We start from the raw sequence: 13063 nt of genomic DNA, 5'->3' as shown, positions 1-13063 counted from the left end.
GGTGGATGCACATAACCTACAATATAAATGTAAATGTCACCAAAGTCCCAGAGGACCATAGGCTGTTCGCCCCTTTGAGAGCCGACTGGTGATTTTACCTGAGGCTCACCACACCTCAGGCGTTTGGGCAAGGCTGAGAAGATGGTGCCCTTCATGAATAATGTCACCCGGTACAGGAATTGAACCAGTGCTGTTGGTGTCACTCTGCATTACGAACCCGCCATCCAGCCAACCGAGTTAATCTACAATATATCCACTACTCCAAACCATTTTAGTTACCTGAACATAGCTGTTCAACCTTCGTGTAGTTCAATTGAAGAGAATCATTAATCCATGCCAGCATCTCATGCCGACTTAGATTTTCGCTGGTCACAGATGTAGAATAAACGTTCACCGCCATTTTCTTTCAAGCCTGGAAAAGCAATTGAGATTTTAAACAATGCACAGTAAAACTATGGCAACAAGCATTATTCGACCATACAATAAGTGTAATGTACATCAATATTGTGGACTAAAGAGACAAGAGTTGCCCACCCATACAATTCTTGAAACTTTGAAGACGTTAATATCTTGTTACAACACCCTGGGTGAGAGCGCGGTCAATTCTCGCCCCACTTGACCTGGAGTTGAAACAGATATGAAATTAACTATTAACTTTTTAGAAAATAACCAAAGTCTTTGGTCTTTGTATGTCGATAACTACAGTCACCAGGTTTGTAAATTTAAACACAATTGATTTATCAATAACTATAATTAAATAGACAGCAAACAAAACTAGTCAACTATTATCTAATTTCTAACCCCCTTCTTTAACTCGTCCCACCCTCTTTACACACACACACACACAACAGTCAGACACAGAGGGCAAAGAAGGGTGTAAAAAAATACAAAGAGTAAAAGGATAAAAGTCTCAGTTTCAGATGGAAATCTTCCAATTTGATTCTTTTTAGTCTAGACCGACAGTTGCGTTATTGATTTTAACCTGTAATTTTCACTGTAGATTCATCAAGATCGCAAGACTTCTCTGCAGTCTCAGAAGTGGCAGGCAGGAAACATTTTTTGGAGAAAGAGAGCTCGAGCAATTCACAGCTTCTTCTCTCCGTATCCAGGACTTTTTGGTCTCTCTGGATTCTCTGAAAACCCCCATCTGGCTGAACCAATCACTGTCTGTTGCAGGGCAAAATACGGTCTTTGCTCAATCCATTGGCCAACAGCCAACTATTCGAACAGAATCCCTCTGATCTCTCAGATGCCAGAAGTCGGAGTTCTTCTGTTCAAAATCTAAATCTTCATAGCAGTGTACTATTTTGTAACTTTTGAGTTCCTCACTTCCTCTGCTCGATTAAAGGTATATGTTCATTAAACAGTCCCATATCAAAAATGGTAACAACAAAGTAAAACAAATAGAGCAATAAAGGAATCAGCACAATATACACTTGGCTTGTCATTTCAAATGACAAAGATGTTTCCTCCTCAAAAGTGTCAACGTGGAATAAAAACAAAAGCTCTTACAGCTTCTCATTTTAAGCGTCTTCGATTATAAGATTCTTTGACGGTTGTTGGATTCTCCCATTATTTCGATGACTGACGACTCAGCCAAAAAAAGGGTTTAAAGTCTAGGTTGATCCTGTCTCACGTGCAACCTTAGGCCAAGTCTCAATTTGCAAACACTGCATCTGAAGCCAGTATGAGATTGATGGATTGGCTTTGCAGTGTGCATGCTTGTCCTTGATTTGGTTTACTACAAATGTCAAAAAACACTTGATAACAGAGACTTCTCCATATGGATCTGTCCAAAACTGTTTCACTTCCCTCCAGCCCCATATATTGGTGGGATCCAGCTTGCAAGCTCAGAAGTTGGCTTTCAGATTGTCTTTATATCCACGTTTGGGACATTGTGGTCTGGGTTCCCATGCTCAGCAGTATTCATACTCAAGAACAAGGAGTGGGCCATTCAGCTCTTCAAGTCTGCTCCATCATTTAATAAGAACATGGCAGATCGGACAGTAATCCCTCCGCCTACCCCCTGATAACCTATCACCCCGTTGCTCATCAAGAATCTATCCACCTCTGCCTTCAAAATATTCAAAGGCTCTGCTTCCCCAACCTTTTCAGGAAGAGCATTCCAAAAATTCTTGACCTACTGAGCAAAATTAATTTGCCTCATCTCTTTTATAAATGGGCTACCCCTTATTTTTAAACAGGGATCATGAGTTCTAGATTCTCCCACAAAAGGAAACATTCTCTCCACATCCACCTTGTCAAGACCCCTCAGGATCTTGTATGTTTCAATCAAGTCAACTCTTACATCCTAACCACCACCAAATACAAGCCTGGCCCGTCTCCTTCCTCATAAGACAACCCACCCATTCCAGGCATCAGGCTGGTAAAACGTCTCGGAATTGCTTCTAACACATTTTCGCCTTTCCTTAAGAATGGCTCAATCCTGCATACTTACTCCAAATGTAGCCTCGAGTGCCCTGTAAAACTAAAGTATAACCTCCCTATATTTGTATCCAATTCCCCTCTCAATAAATGAAAACATTTGATTAGCTTTCATAATTACTTGCTGTACCCACAAACTAGTTAGCCTTTTTTGATTCATACAACAGGACACTCAGATCCCACTGCGTGCAGCTTAAGAACTCTACAATCTCTCACCATTTAGATATGCCTTTTGTTTTATTCTTTCTGCCAAAATAGAAATATCACAATTTCCCACATTATACTCCTTTGCCAGATCTTTGGCCAATCACAACCTGTAGCCTCCTTATGTCCTCTTTGCAACTTACTTTCCTATCTATCTTTGTCATTAACAAATTTGGCAAGCATCTTCATCCAAGACATTAGTAAAATTGTAAACAGTTGAGGTCCTACTGTTCCAGCCACAGTATCCATGTAGCTGGTCCAGTTGCATTCCTGGTCAACAGTGACCCTGAGGAAGTTGATGGTAGGCGAGTCAGTGTTGATAAGTTACTCCTACTAGACAGTCAACTTTATGCAGATTAGTGCACTGGAAGGAGCTATTATTTAACTGAAGTTACTTAAAAATTCCAGAAATTGTTGCTATAGTATCACAGATTAATCATAAATCTTCCTAAATATGCACCCAGCTGTCCCGACCCCGATTAGTATTGAAATTAAAACCCATTCAACTGAATAGTATTTTAAACTATGGAATTCAAACTATTTGAACAGATGCAATGAATTGACATCCAGCTCTGGGTCAATATTTTAATGTCATCAGCAAGATACAAAAGGAAAATGGAGGATAACATTCTCACTCTTTTTCCAGAGGTCTGGCTGCACATATTGAGTGCACAAAACTGTTTTCATCATATAATTTGACCATCAAAAAGTGACAGATGCCACTTACTTTGTTTCATATAGATTATTATTAGATAAACTTTGACATGCATTCCTCCAACGAGTGAATTCAGCATTAATAATAATAATAACAATAATAATAAATATTTGTTGTTGTCACAAGTAGGCTTACATTAATACTGCAGAAGTTACTGTGCAAATCCCCTAGTTACCACACTCTGGGACCCAGACGCTGTGAGCCATCAGTGCTAATCACTGTGCTACCATGCAATGAAAGACATTCTATAATGCACAAGGAAAAAGGGAAGGTTGGAAGGAGGAATTAAAGAGAAGTGCACTTGTGCAAACTACTTCCCCACACTCAGTAGAAAAAAATTAGAACAATGTTGATCGTTTAAAGCCATTAGACTACTATTCATGTGTCATCATTCTTACCAAATTGTTATTCTGTACGTTGAAATTAATTTTGACCACTCAGCTGTCAACAGTTGTCAGATAAACACTTTTCTGTGGTAGTCAATTACTTCTATAAATACTGTGCTACTGCAATAGGCCATTATTTTGTAATGCTGCAAGTATGTAGGGACAACAAGGTGGACAAGTCACATAGAAAACTTTCAATCCAATAACAGTCAGACAAGACACCCATGAAGGGCAGCCTGACAAGCGTGGCCGAAAGAATGTTTAGAACCTGGGAACAAGAGTGGTCATTCGAGTCTGTTCTACTATTTAAATTAGATTGCTAATCTCTACCTCACCCCATATGCTTTGATAGCTTTACCTGATAAAATTCTGCTGATCTCAATAGGACAATTTCAACTGACACCGCCTCCAGTGTGTTGGAGAGGTAATTTCATGTTTCACAATCCTTGTAAACAGCCTAGTTCTGACTTTAGGATTTTGCCCCCCTTCTGGATTTCTCCAAAGGCAATAACTTCTCCGCAGCTAATCTAACCAACATCTTTTGAACACCTCAAATACACAATCCACTAACCTTCTAACCTCAAGGAAATACAAACAAATTCACACAACTACTTATTTTAACCACCTGCACTATGCGCCAAGTTCAATATATCCTTCCCGAGGTGCATACATTTCTACCTCCACTGTTCAGGTAAAAGCCAACATGTATTTTTTTTTGTATCTGCACACCAAATTTGTGATTTGTGCACTTGGACATCCAAATCTTTTTGCTTCACAGTTTCTAATCACTCACCATTTGGAAAATATTCCAACACATCTTTACTTGTTCCTAGGTGGATCATACTGACCCACATTATGACCTGCCATTAGTTTTACTCACTGATTTAATCTTTGTCCCTTTACAACTTGTTTATAACCACACAAGTACTGTTTTTAAAAAAATCATTAATGGGATGTGGGCGTTGCTGGCTAGGCCAGCATTTATTGCCCATCCCTAGCTGCTCTTGGAAAAGCGGTAGTGAGCTGCCTTTTTGAACCACAGTCCAAAAAGTGGAGGTACCCTCAGTGCTGTTAGGGAGGGAGTTCCAGGATTTTGACCAGCAACAGTGAAGAAACGGCGACATATTTTCAAGTCAGGTGGCAAGTGACTTGGAGGGTTACATCCAAGTTGCGTTCCCAGCTATCAGCTGATCTAGTCCTTCTAGATAGTAGAGGTTTGGAAGATGCTGCTTAAGGAGCCTTGGTGAGTGTGGTGCTATCATGGCTGTGCTGTAATTCACCGACTGACCACTAGGAGTTTCATTCGTATTTTAGTGAGTTAGAGTCAGCTGACCTCAGACTGACTGGAGAGCTGGGAGAGGTTGCTTGTGCATGTTAATACTGTTATTCATCTGTTGTTTTGTATATAGTTGACCCACAGTTAATGTTAATAAATCCTTTATGGCTTTAGCTACAAGTGCTCTTTGTAATATAAATCAGATCATCCAACAAGAACATTACTGCGAGTTCCTGCAGTGTATCTTCTAGATGGCACACATTGCAGTTGCTTTCCGTTAGTGGTGGAGGGACTGAACATTGGTGGAGCAACTGAACGTTTGTAGAAGGGGTACCAGTTAGTGGGCTGCTTTGTCCTGGATGGTGTTGTGCTTCTTCAGGTTTGCTGGAGCAGCATTCATCCAGGCAAATGGAGTATTCCATAGTATTCTCTACAGCCAGGAGCTATAGTGAAAGAACCAACCCAGTCTGGTCCAGGTTCAAGCTGGTTTATTTTAAGACACTGCCTCATAGCTCGCACAGGTTGATCATGGGAAGGGACTTCAACACCGTTATTGACCCTCGCTTGGACCTCGGTCAAGCTCAAAAACGGGCAGCAATGGCAAAGGAACTAAAAGGGTTCATGGAGCGAATGGGTGGGGGTGGCTCCATGGAGATTTGGGCAGCCGAGAGCGAAGGACTCACACATGCATAAAGTGTACTCCCGGATCGATTTCTTCATTTTGAGCAGGGCCTTACTGGCAGGGGTGGTGGACACTGGGTACTCGGCTATCACAATCTCAGACCATGCTTCGCCAGGTCCAACTGGGTTGACCTGCAGGTTAGTAAAGACAGTAACCAGCGCCCGCACCTTTGTGGGACTTTTGGCTGACGAAGGGGTGTGCGAGCGGCTGAGGAAATGTATTCAGGACTACCTGCAGGTCAACGACACGGGGGAAATTTCAGCAGCGGTGGTCTGGGAAGTACTGACGGCGGTGGTTAGAGGGGGGGGGGGGGGGATGATCTTGATACGCAGGGAGCAGGTGACAAGGCAGAGACGGACCGACTGGTTATGGAGATACGACAGATCGATAGGAGGTATGCAAAGACCCCAGAGGCAGGGCTTTCAAAGGAACAACCGAGTCTACAGGCGGAGTTCGGCTTGTTAACCACAGGGAGGGCGGTGGAGCAGCTGAGAAAGGCGAGGGGGGCGATCTATGAGCATGGAGAGAAGGCCAGCAGAATGCTTGCACAGCAGCTGAGGAAGAGTGAGGCTGCCAGGGAGATAGGGAAAAGTAAATGACGGAGTTGGGATCCTGGTTGGAGATTCAGCAAGGGTGAATAAGGCGTTTAGGGATTTCTACAGTAGGCTGTATAGGTCGGAACCCCCCACGGGGCCGGAGGGGATGAGGCACTCCTTGGGGGGGGGGGGGGGGCTGAATTTCCCCAAAAGGTGGACAGAGAGCTGGTAGAAGGGCTGGGGTCCCGAGTTGGAAGAGATAGTGGAGGGTCTGAAGGCCATGCAGGCGGGTAAAGCTCCGGGGCCGGACGGGTACCCAGTGGAGTTTTATAAAAAGTTCTCTGGGATATTGGGCCCGGTGTTGATGAGGATGTTCAATGAGGCAAGGGAAAGAGGGGTGCTGCCACTGACAATGTCACAGGCCACAATTTCGCTGATTCTGAAGCGGGACAAGAACCAAGAGCTATGTGGGTCCTACAGGCCAATATCCCTGTTGAATGTGGACGCCAAACTGCTGGCCAAAATTTTGTCCTCCAGGAATGAGGATTGTGTTCCGGACGTTATTGGAGAGGTCCAGACAGGGTTTGTTACAGGTAGGCAGATGGTGGGCAATGTAAGAAGTCTGTTAAATGTGATCATGATGCCCCCAGAAGGTAGGGAGGTGGGGGTAGTGATCGCAATGGATGCAAAAAAGGCTTTTGATCGGGTAGAATGGGATTACCTGTGGGAGGTACTGGGACGGTTCGTATTTAGGTGGGGCTTTACTGACTGGGTCAGGTTGCTGTGGCAAGTGTACAGACGAATAGGACAACATCAGACTATTTTAGACTGCACCGGGGGGGGATGAGAGAGGGTTGCCCCCTCTCTCCACTGTTGTTCGCGCTAGCTATAGAAGAAATCATGAGGATTCGCAGGGAATTTAGCCGGGTTTCAGGGTATAAGCTAAATATGGGGAAAAGTGAGATGTTTGCGATCCAGGAGAGGTGATTGGGGGTGTTGCCGTTTAGATTAGTAGGGGGAAGCTTTAGCTACCTAGGCATTCAAGTGGCGCTGGAATGGGACCGGCTGCATAAATTAAATCTGACCCGGCTAGTAGACCAAATGAAGGACGTACTCCCTTTGTCATTAGCTGGGAGGGTACAGATGGCGAAGATGACGGTCCTCCCGAGATTCCAGTTCGTGTTTCAATGTCTCCCCATTTTTATTCCACGGTCGATTTTTAAGTTGGTCAACAAATGATCTCTGGCCTTGTTTAGAAGGGCAAGACCCCATGGGTAAGGAAGGTAATGCTTGAGTGGAGTCGGGGAGAGGGTGGGCTGGCGTTGCCAAATTTTAGTAACTATTACTGGGTGGCGAATATAGCCATGATCAGGAAGTGGGTGGTGGGGGAAGGGTCAGCATGGAAGCGTATTATGGAGGCGGCTTCATGCAAGGGAACCAGTTTGGGAGAGTTGGAGACTTCACTTCTGCCATTCCCGCCGGCACGGTACTCCACCAGCCCCGTGGTGGTGGCGGCCCTGAGAGTCTGGGGCAATTGAGGAGACATGTGGGAGCATCGGTCTGGTCCCCAATCTGTAATAATCATCAGTTTGCCCGGGAAGTATGCATGGGGGTTCCGGATATGGCGGAGAGCAGGGATTGAGAGGAAGGGGGATGTGTTTATAGAAGGGAGATTTCCTGAGTATGAGGGCGCTGAAGGAGAAGTTTGGGTTGGCGAGGGGAAACAAATTCAGGTATCTGCAGGTGTGGGATTTCCTATGTAAACAGGTGTCAACATTCCCGCTCCTACCGTTAAGGGGGATTTAGACAGGGTAGTTTCTAGAGGGTGGGTAGGAGAAGGGCGTGTCTTGGACATCAACAAGGAACTTATGGGGTCAGAGGAGAAGCAGACCGAGGAGCTAAAGCGCAAGTGGGAGGAGGAGCTGGAGGGAGAGATAGAGGATGGTCTACGGGTGGACGTGTCGAGTAGAGTCAACACGTCCCGCAACATGTGCCAGGCTCAGCCTGATACAATTCAAGATCATTCACCGGGCTCACATGACAGTGGCCTGGATAAGCAGATTCTTTGGGGTGAAAGACAGGTGTGCAAAGTGTGCGGGAGGGACAGCGAACCATGTCCACAAGTTCTGGACATGCCCGAAGCTTCAGGGATTTTGGCAGGGGTTTGCAGATGTCATGTCCACGGTGTTAAAAACAAGGGTGGCACTGAGTCCAGCGGTGGCGATTTTCGGGGTGTCGGAAGACCCAGGAATCCAGGAGGAGAAAGAGGCAGACGTTCTGGCCTTTGCTTACCTGGTAGCCCAGAGACAAATACTCTTAGCTTGGAGAGACTTAAAGCCCCCGAAGTCGGAGACCTGGCTATCGGACATGACTAGCTTTCTCTGTTTGGAGAAAATCAAGTTCACCTTGAGGGGGTCACTGTTAGGATTCGCCAGGAGCTGGCCACCATTTGTCGACTTCTTTGTGGAAAATTAATTGTCAGCAGAAGGGGGGGGGGGGGGTGTTAGTTTAGCTTAGAGTAGGGGGTTAATAAAGGTGGGACCTGTAAGGGAGGGAGAACATTGTCCCAAGAGTCCAGTTGTCAACATAAACATTCCAATGGTAAACTTTTTTCAAAATAAATTTAGAGCAGCATTTTGAAAAACATTTTACCCGGGACCCACTTTTACCAGTCGATGGACCTTCTGGACCCACACTGGCCGACAAACGTGATCCATGCCGCCCGACCTTCACGACACACCATTATTGCTTACTTTTAATGTGGCAGATGAGCCTGATTGGTTCTCTCAATCTCACTTGCTTTGTTATTCAATGTTACATTTATGCGAAGGACTTCCGCTGATGATTTATGTTCCCGCAGCATCCTTCGAAAAAAATCAAGAGGTTTGTCCTCGAACTAGCCATACTTCGTCTTCAAATGCCTTTTGAAGATTTGAGGGGTTTAAACTTTCATTTGCCAGTACATTCCTGCATATAACACACATGGGCATTGTATCCTGAAGCCATACCTGGAGCTCTGGATACAGCTTACACCAGCACTGCTTTGTCCTGCTGTGGACTATCCTGAAAAGCTCTCTCCAGCATATTGAATTGTGAGAACCTGGCCTGTGTGTCTATGGCCCTCTTGTCCTTATTATGAAACAATCCATCTTCAGTTCTACACACAGTCCTGTTGCTTGCTTGCTGGCAGCTACAAAATTGAGGAATCTCCCCTCCATGATTTTGCATGCAAAGCACCAACGTATAGGGTGTGTGGCATTAATGTACTTGCCGGCCACGCAACCTTCTCTCTGCCACTGCCTCTGGCAAAAATACTCCATCGTTCATATTTAAAGGCCAGTTGCAGCCAGCGTCTTTCTTTATTTGAAACTTTGTTTTCAATACCTGATTTTTCCAAGTTTATGACTTTTTAACTACTGAAAATTAAAACAATTTCAGTTGAACATGTACATTCTTACATTTACATACAAACTTTGTTTTAAATGTAGTCCCATTTCATTACAAATTTAAACAAGTATAAAAACCAAGTACAATCTTGTTTTACCATACAAACATATGGCCTTAGACGAGATGAAGTAACTTATCAAACACATGCAATGTCACAATATTTCTTACAGGTCCCACTGCATTGCAGCATCCAAATATCCAAGTCATCTCCCTCTCCATTCTCACCAAAAGCACTTACTTCCTGGTTTCCAGAGTGGCGACATAGAAAGTATTGACTGGCCTTGTTTGATCGGTATTTCGCTCCGATAAACCTGGCCTGGCTTTACTCTGTGTCCAGTAGCTGCATCCATCCTAGCCACAGACTGCCGACCACTTCCTGATTGGTACTTCATGTCGTGAGAATGCAAGTGGACGTTGTGCCGACCGTTGAGCAGCTTGTGCCGACCATCGAACAGCTGGACCACAGAGCAGCAGGTCGGATACTGCAGATCGGTAGCGGGGAGCAAGCCGAACAGTGCACGGAGGACAAGAACCACAGCCGAGCTCCAAACTTGGGCCACCACTGTTAGCATCATGTGCCCACAAGGACACCCGTCAGCCCCTGTCCCCCATTCATGTGGTGACCAGCACACAGCCCAGCCTTGCACGTGCGCAGCCCCCTCAATTGCTACAACCAATTGAGGACTGCCCGCGGCAGCATTTATAAAAGCCGGGTGAGCCGTTGGGGACTTCTTCCCGCGATCAGGAACACTGCAGCCAATTGCTCCGCGACCCTCCCGACACCAGCGACACCGAATTTGAAAAACCCCGATTTAGAGTACCCAATTTTTTTTTGCCCCAATTAAGGGGCAATTTAGCATGGCCAATTCACCTACCCTTCGCATCTTTTTGGGTTGTGGGGGTGAGACCCATGGAGACAAGGGGAGAATGTGCAAACTCCGCACGAACAGTGACCCGGGCCGGGATTGAACCCAGGTCCTCGGCGCGTGAGGCAGCAGTGGCAACCACTGCACACCGTGCTGCCCCCTTATATAATAGTTCTGACAATATATTGGACAAGTAATCCTCCACATCCATAGCTTCTACCAATGCCAATGTTTCTACAGTGAATGTGGTTTTTACGGCTCTCATTTTCTTGGCTCCTAAGCCAATGGACACCACTTCTCATTTTTCCCCACCAAGAGTATGGTAAATCCTGTGATGTGAGTGTACCCATCTGGGAGGTTAGTGTGTGAAGCATCACTAAAAATGACCAACCTCATATCTTCTGGCTCATCCAAAGCTTGGAATTTGATCACGCATCTTTCCGAACGTAACTTTGCTTTCAGAATTTCCTCAACTGAAGCATGTTTCATCATGCTACTTAGCTAGAACACATCATAGCTAGCATCATGTCTAGTTTGAGTACCCAACCAGTTCAACGGCCCAACCAAACTTCTGTTTCTTCGTTGGTAGCTGGATCCTCTTTTTGTGAGGATCTAACCCAAGTTATGGGGATATGATTCACACTTTTGAGATAGAACTGCTGGCTGATTCAGTGTCACTCCTGTCTTGTTTTGTCTAACGTCTAAACCTATGTATTTAAAGGCCCCTGAAGCCTGGCTTCCTACCTTATCCTCTCAATTATCCCTTGCTCAAATTCAACAGTGCTTCCCACAGGAAATAGTCAACATGCATGATTAAATTCCAGCTAGTTTCTCCTTATGGTACCAGATGGGTGGTATGGTAGCACAGTGGTTAGCACTGTTGCTTCACAGCACCAGGGTCCCAGGTTCGATTCCCGGCTTGGGTCACTGTTTGTGAGGAGTCTGCACGTTCTCCGTGTCGGCGTGGGTTTCGTCGTGGGAGGAAACCGGAGCACCCAATGTCCCAAAAGGCGAGCCATTAGGTAATTTGGATATTCTGAATTCTCCCTCTGTGTACCCGAGCAAGGCCAGAATGTGGCGGCTCGGGGCTTTCCACAGTAATTTTATTGCAGCGTTAATGTAAACCTACTTGTGACAATAAAGATTATCATTTAAAGTAGAATATCGCAGATCCGCCTTTAATTGGACGCAGGCCTCACTGAAAAATACCATACTTTTGACCCATCATTCAATCCGTAAACACACATTCAATTTCCATTGCTTTCCTTCTACATCACTAGCTTCTTTGAACTGTTTCAAATCTTTGAGACTTCTCCCTTTGTAAAAACACAGCCTTTACGTCAGTGGATTTGCATTCCCAAGGGTGCGATGCCAAAATAACCACAAAAAAATCTTCAAAACTTTCACTGCAGTAGGCAAATCCACCCTGACGCCCAATTTTCTCTTCAAAGCCTCAGTTTGCTGCTTTGGCTTTATACACGTCATCTGGGAGTACCTTTTCCTACACAGATCCACCAGTGAGATAAAGCTGGCTGTCCGCTGTCAGGTACCTCAGTATATCCTTCCAACTCTGTTTTGCTTCCTTTATTAGCTTATTTTCCAGCTAGTTACTAAAATCCCTCAGTCATGGACTTCTATTAAGGTTGCTAACTTGCTCTCTAGGCCTCATTCTCGTCAAACTACAGCCTGTACTTCCCTTTCTGAACTAATTATTATATGATCTTTCTCCCATACAAGCAGAACTTTGTCACTTCGTGATTTTTTTTCTGGCGTCACGGCCACTTTCTGGTTCAGTGTCAGAACTGATACTTCGCTTTTTGGGTTACCACATCTTTACATAATTTTGCCAATCCATAAATTTTGCTGCTTGATCAGCTTCCTGCACATTTAACCATTTATTGTATTTTTCTAAAGGTTTTCCCTCCTCGCCCTATTCTACTAGTGTCCCTCCACACCTTCTGACACGCATGCTACTTTTATGCCCACTTTAGGTAGTTCTCCTTTTAAACAAATACAGGGTAGCGTCATCCTGTCTATCAACCTCATGACGTGTGTACATCTGCGCGTTCAAACTGCATGATTCCTCCTCACTTTCTAGGTGTTGTTCAAGACCTGACTATAGTCAGTACCAATCAACCAAAGAATGTACTTGAACAATTTTATTCCCGTGTTGTACCATCACTACTTTCCCATTACTCCATATTATATTGCCAGGCCATTTCCACTCTTTTTGTCCTTCCTTTTTATAATATACCAGAGCACCAAGCTGAAATTGTATCCCTGATAGTCTTATGCAGTACCACAAGGCTCACTGAATTGCAATTTACAATCTGTTTGATTAGCCAATATTTTATGCAACACGTCAGCTGTTACACATAAACAGGCCCTCAGTTGTAGTGTCCATAACTACAACATTTAAATTTTCGCACGCATCTTGAAATTCCTCATTGGCAAATTCCTCACAATTATTGGTCAGGAACTTTGTGGTGTTCCTAATCCTGTTGTT

At 44.7% G+C, this 13063-nt stretch overlaps 1 protein-coding gene across 5 annotated transcripts in view; it reads right to left on the bottom strand.

Moving 5' to 3' along the window:
• The window catches only part of LOC119969598 (microtubule-associated protein RP/EB family member 1-like), an 80354-nt gene that overhangs the window by 42683 nt on the left and 24608 nt on the right, over positions 1-13063 (bottom strand). For 4 of the 5 annotated variants that reach the window (XM_038803421.1, XM_038803425.1, XM_038803422.1 and 1 more), the window contains exon 2: positions 280-412. In XM_038803421.1, coding sequence (XP_038659349.1) covers positions 280-400 — 121 coding nt within the window. In that variant the 5' untranslated portion in view covers positions 401-412. Of the gene's footprint in view, positions 1-279; positions 413-9511; positions 9523-13063 lie in introns of those variants that run through there. The other variant, XM_038803424.1, reaches the window with a different exon arrangement.

The sequence above is a fragment of the Scyliorhinus canicula genome, chromosome 7 (assembly GCF_902713615.1).
Source record: "Scyliorhinus canicula chromosome 7, sScyCan1.1, whole genome shotgun sequence".
Lineage (NCBI taxonomy): Eukaryota > Metazoa > Chordata > Chondrichthyes > Carcharhiniformes > Scyliorhinidae > Scyliorhinus > Scyliorhinus canicula.
The sequence above is the reverse complement of the archived record's forward strand: the minus strand, read 5'-3'. Positions and strand labels throughout refer to the sequence as shown.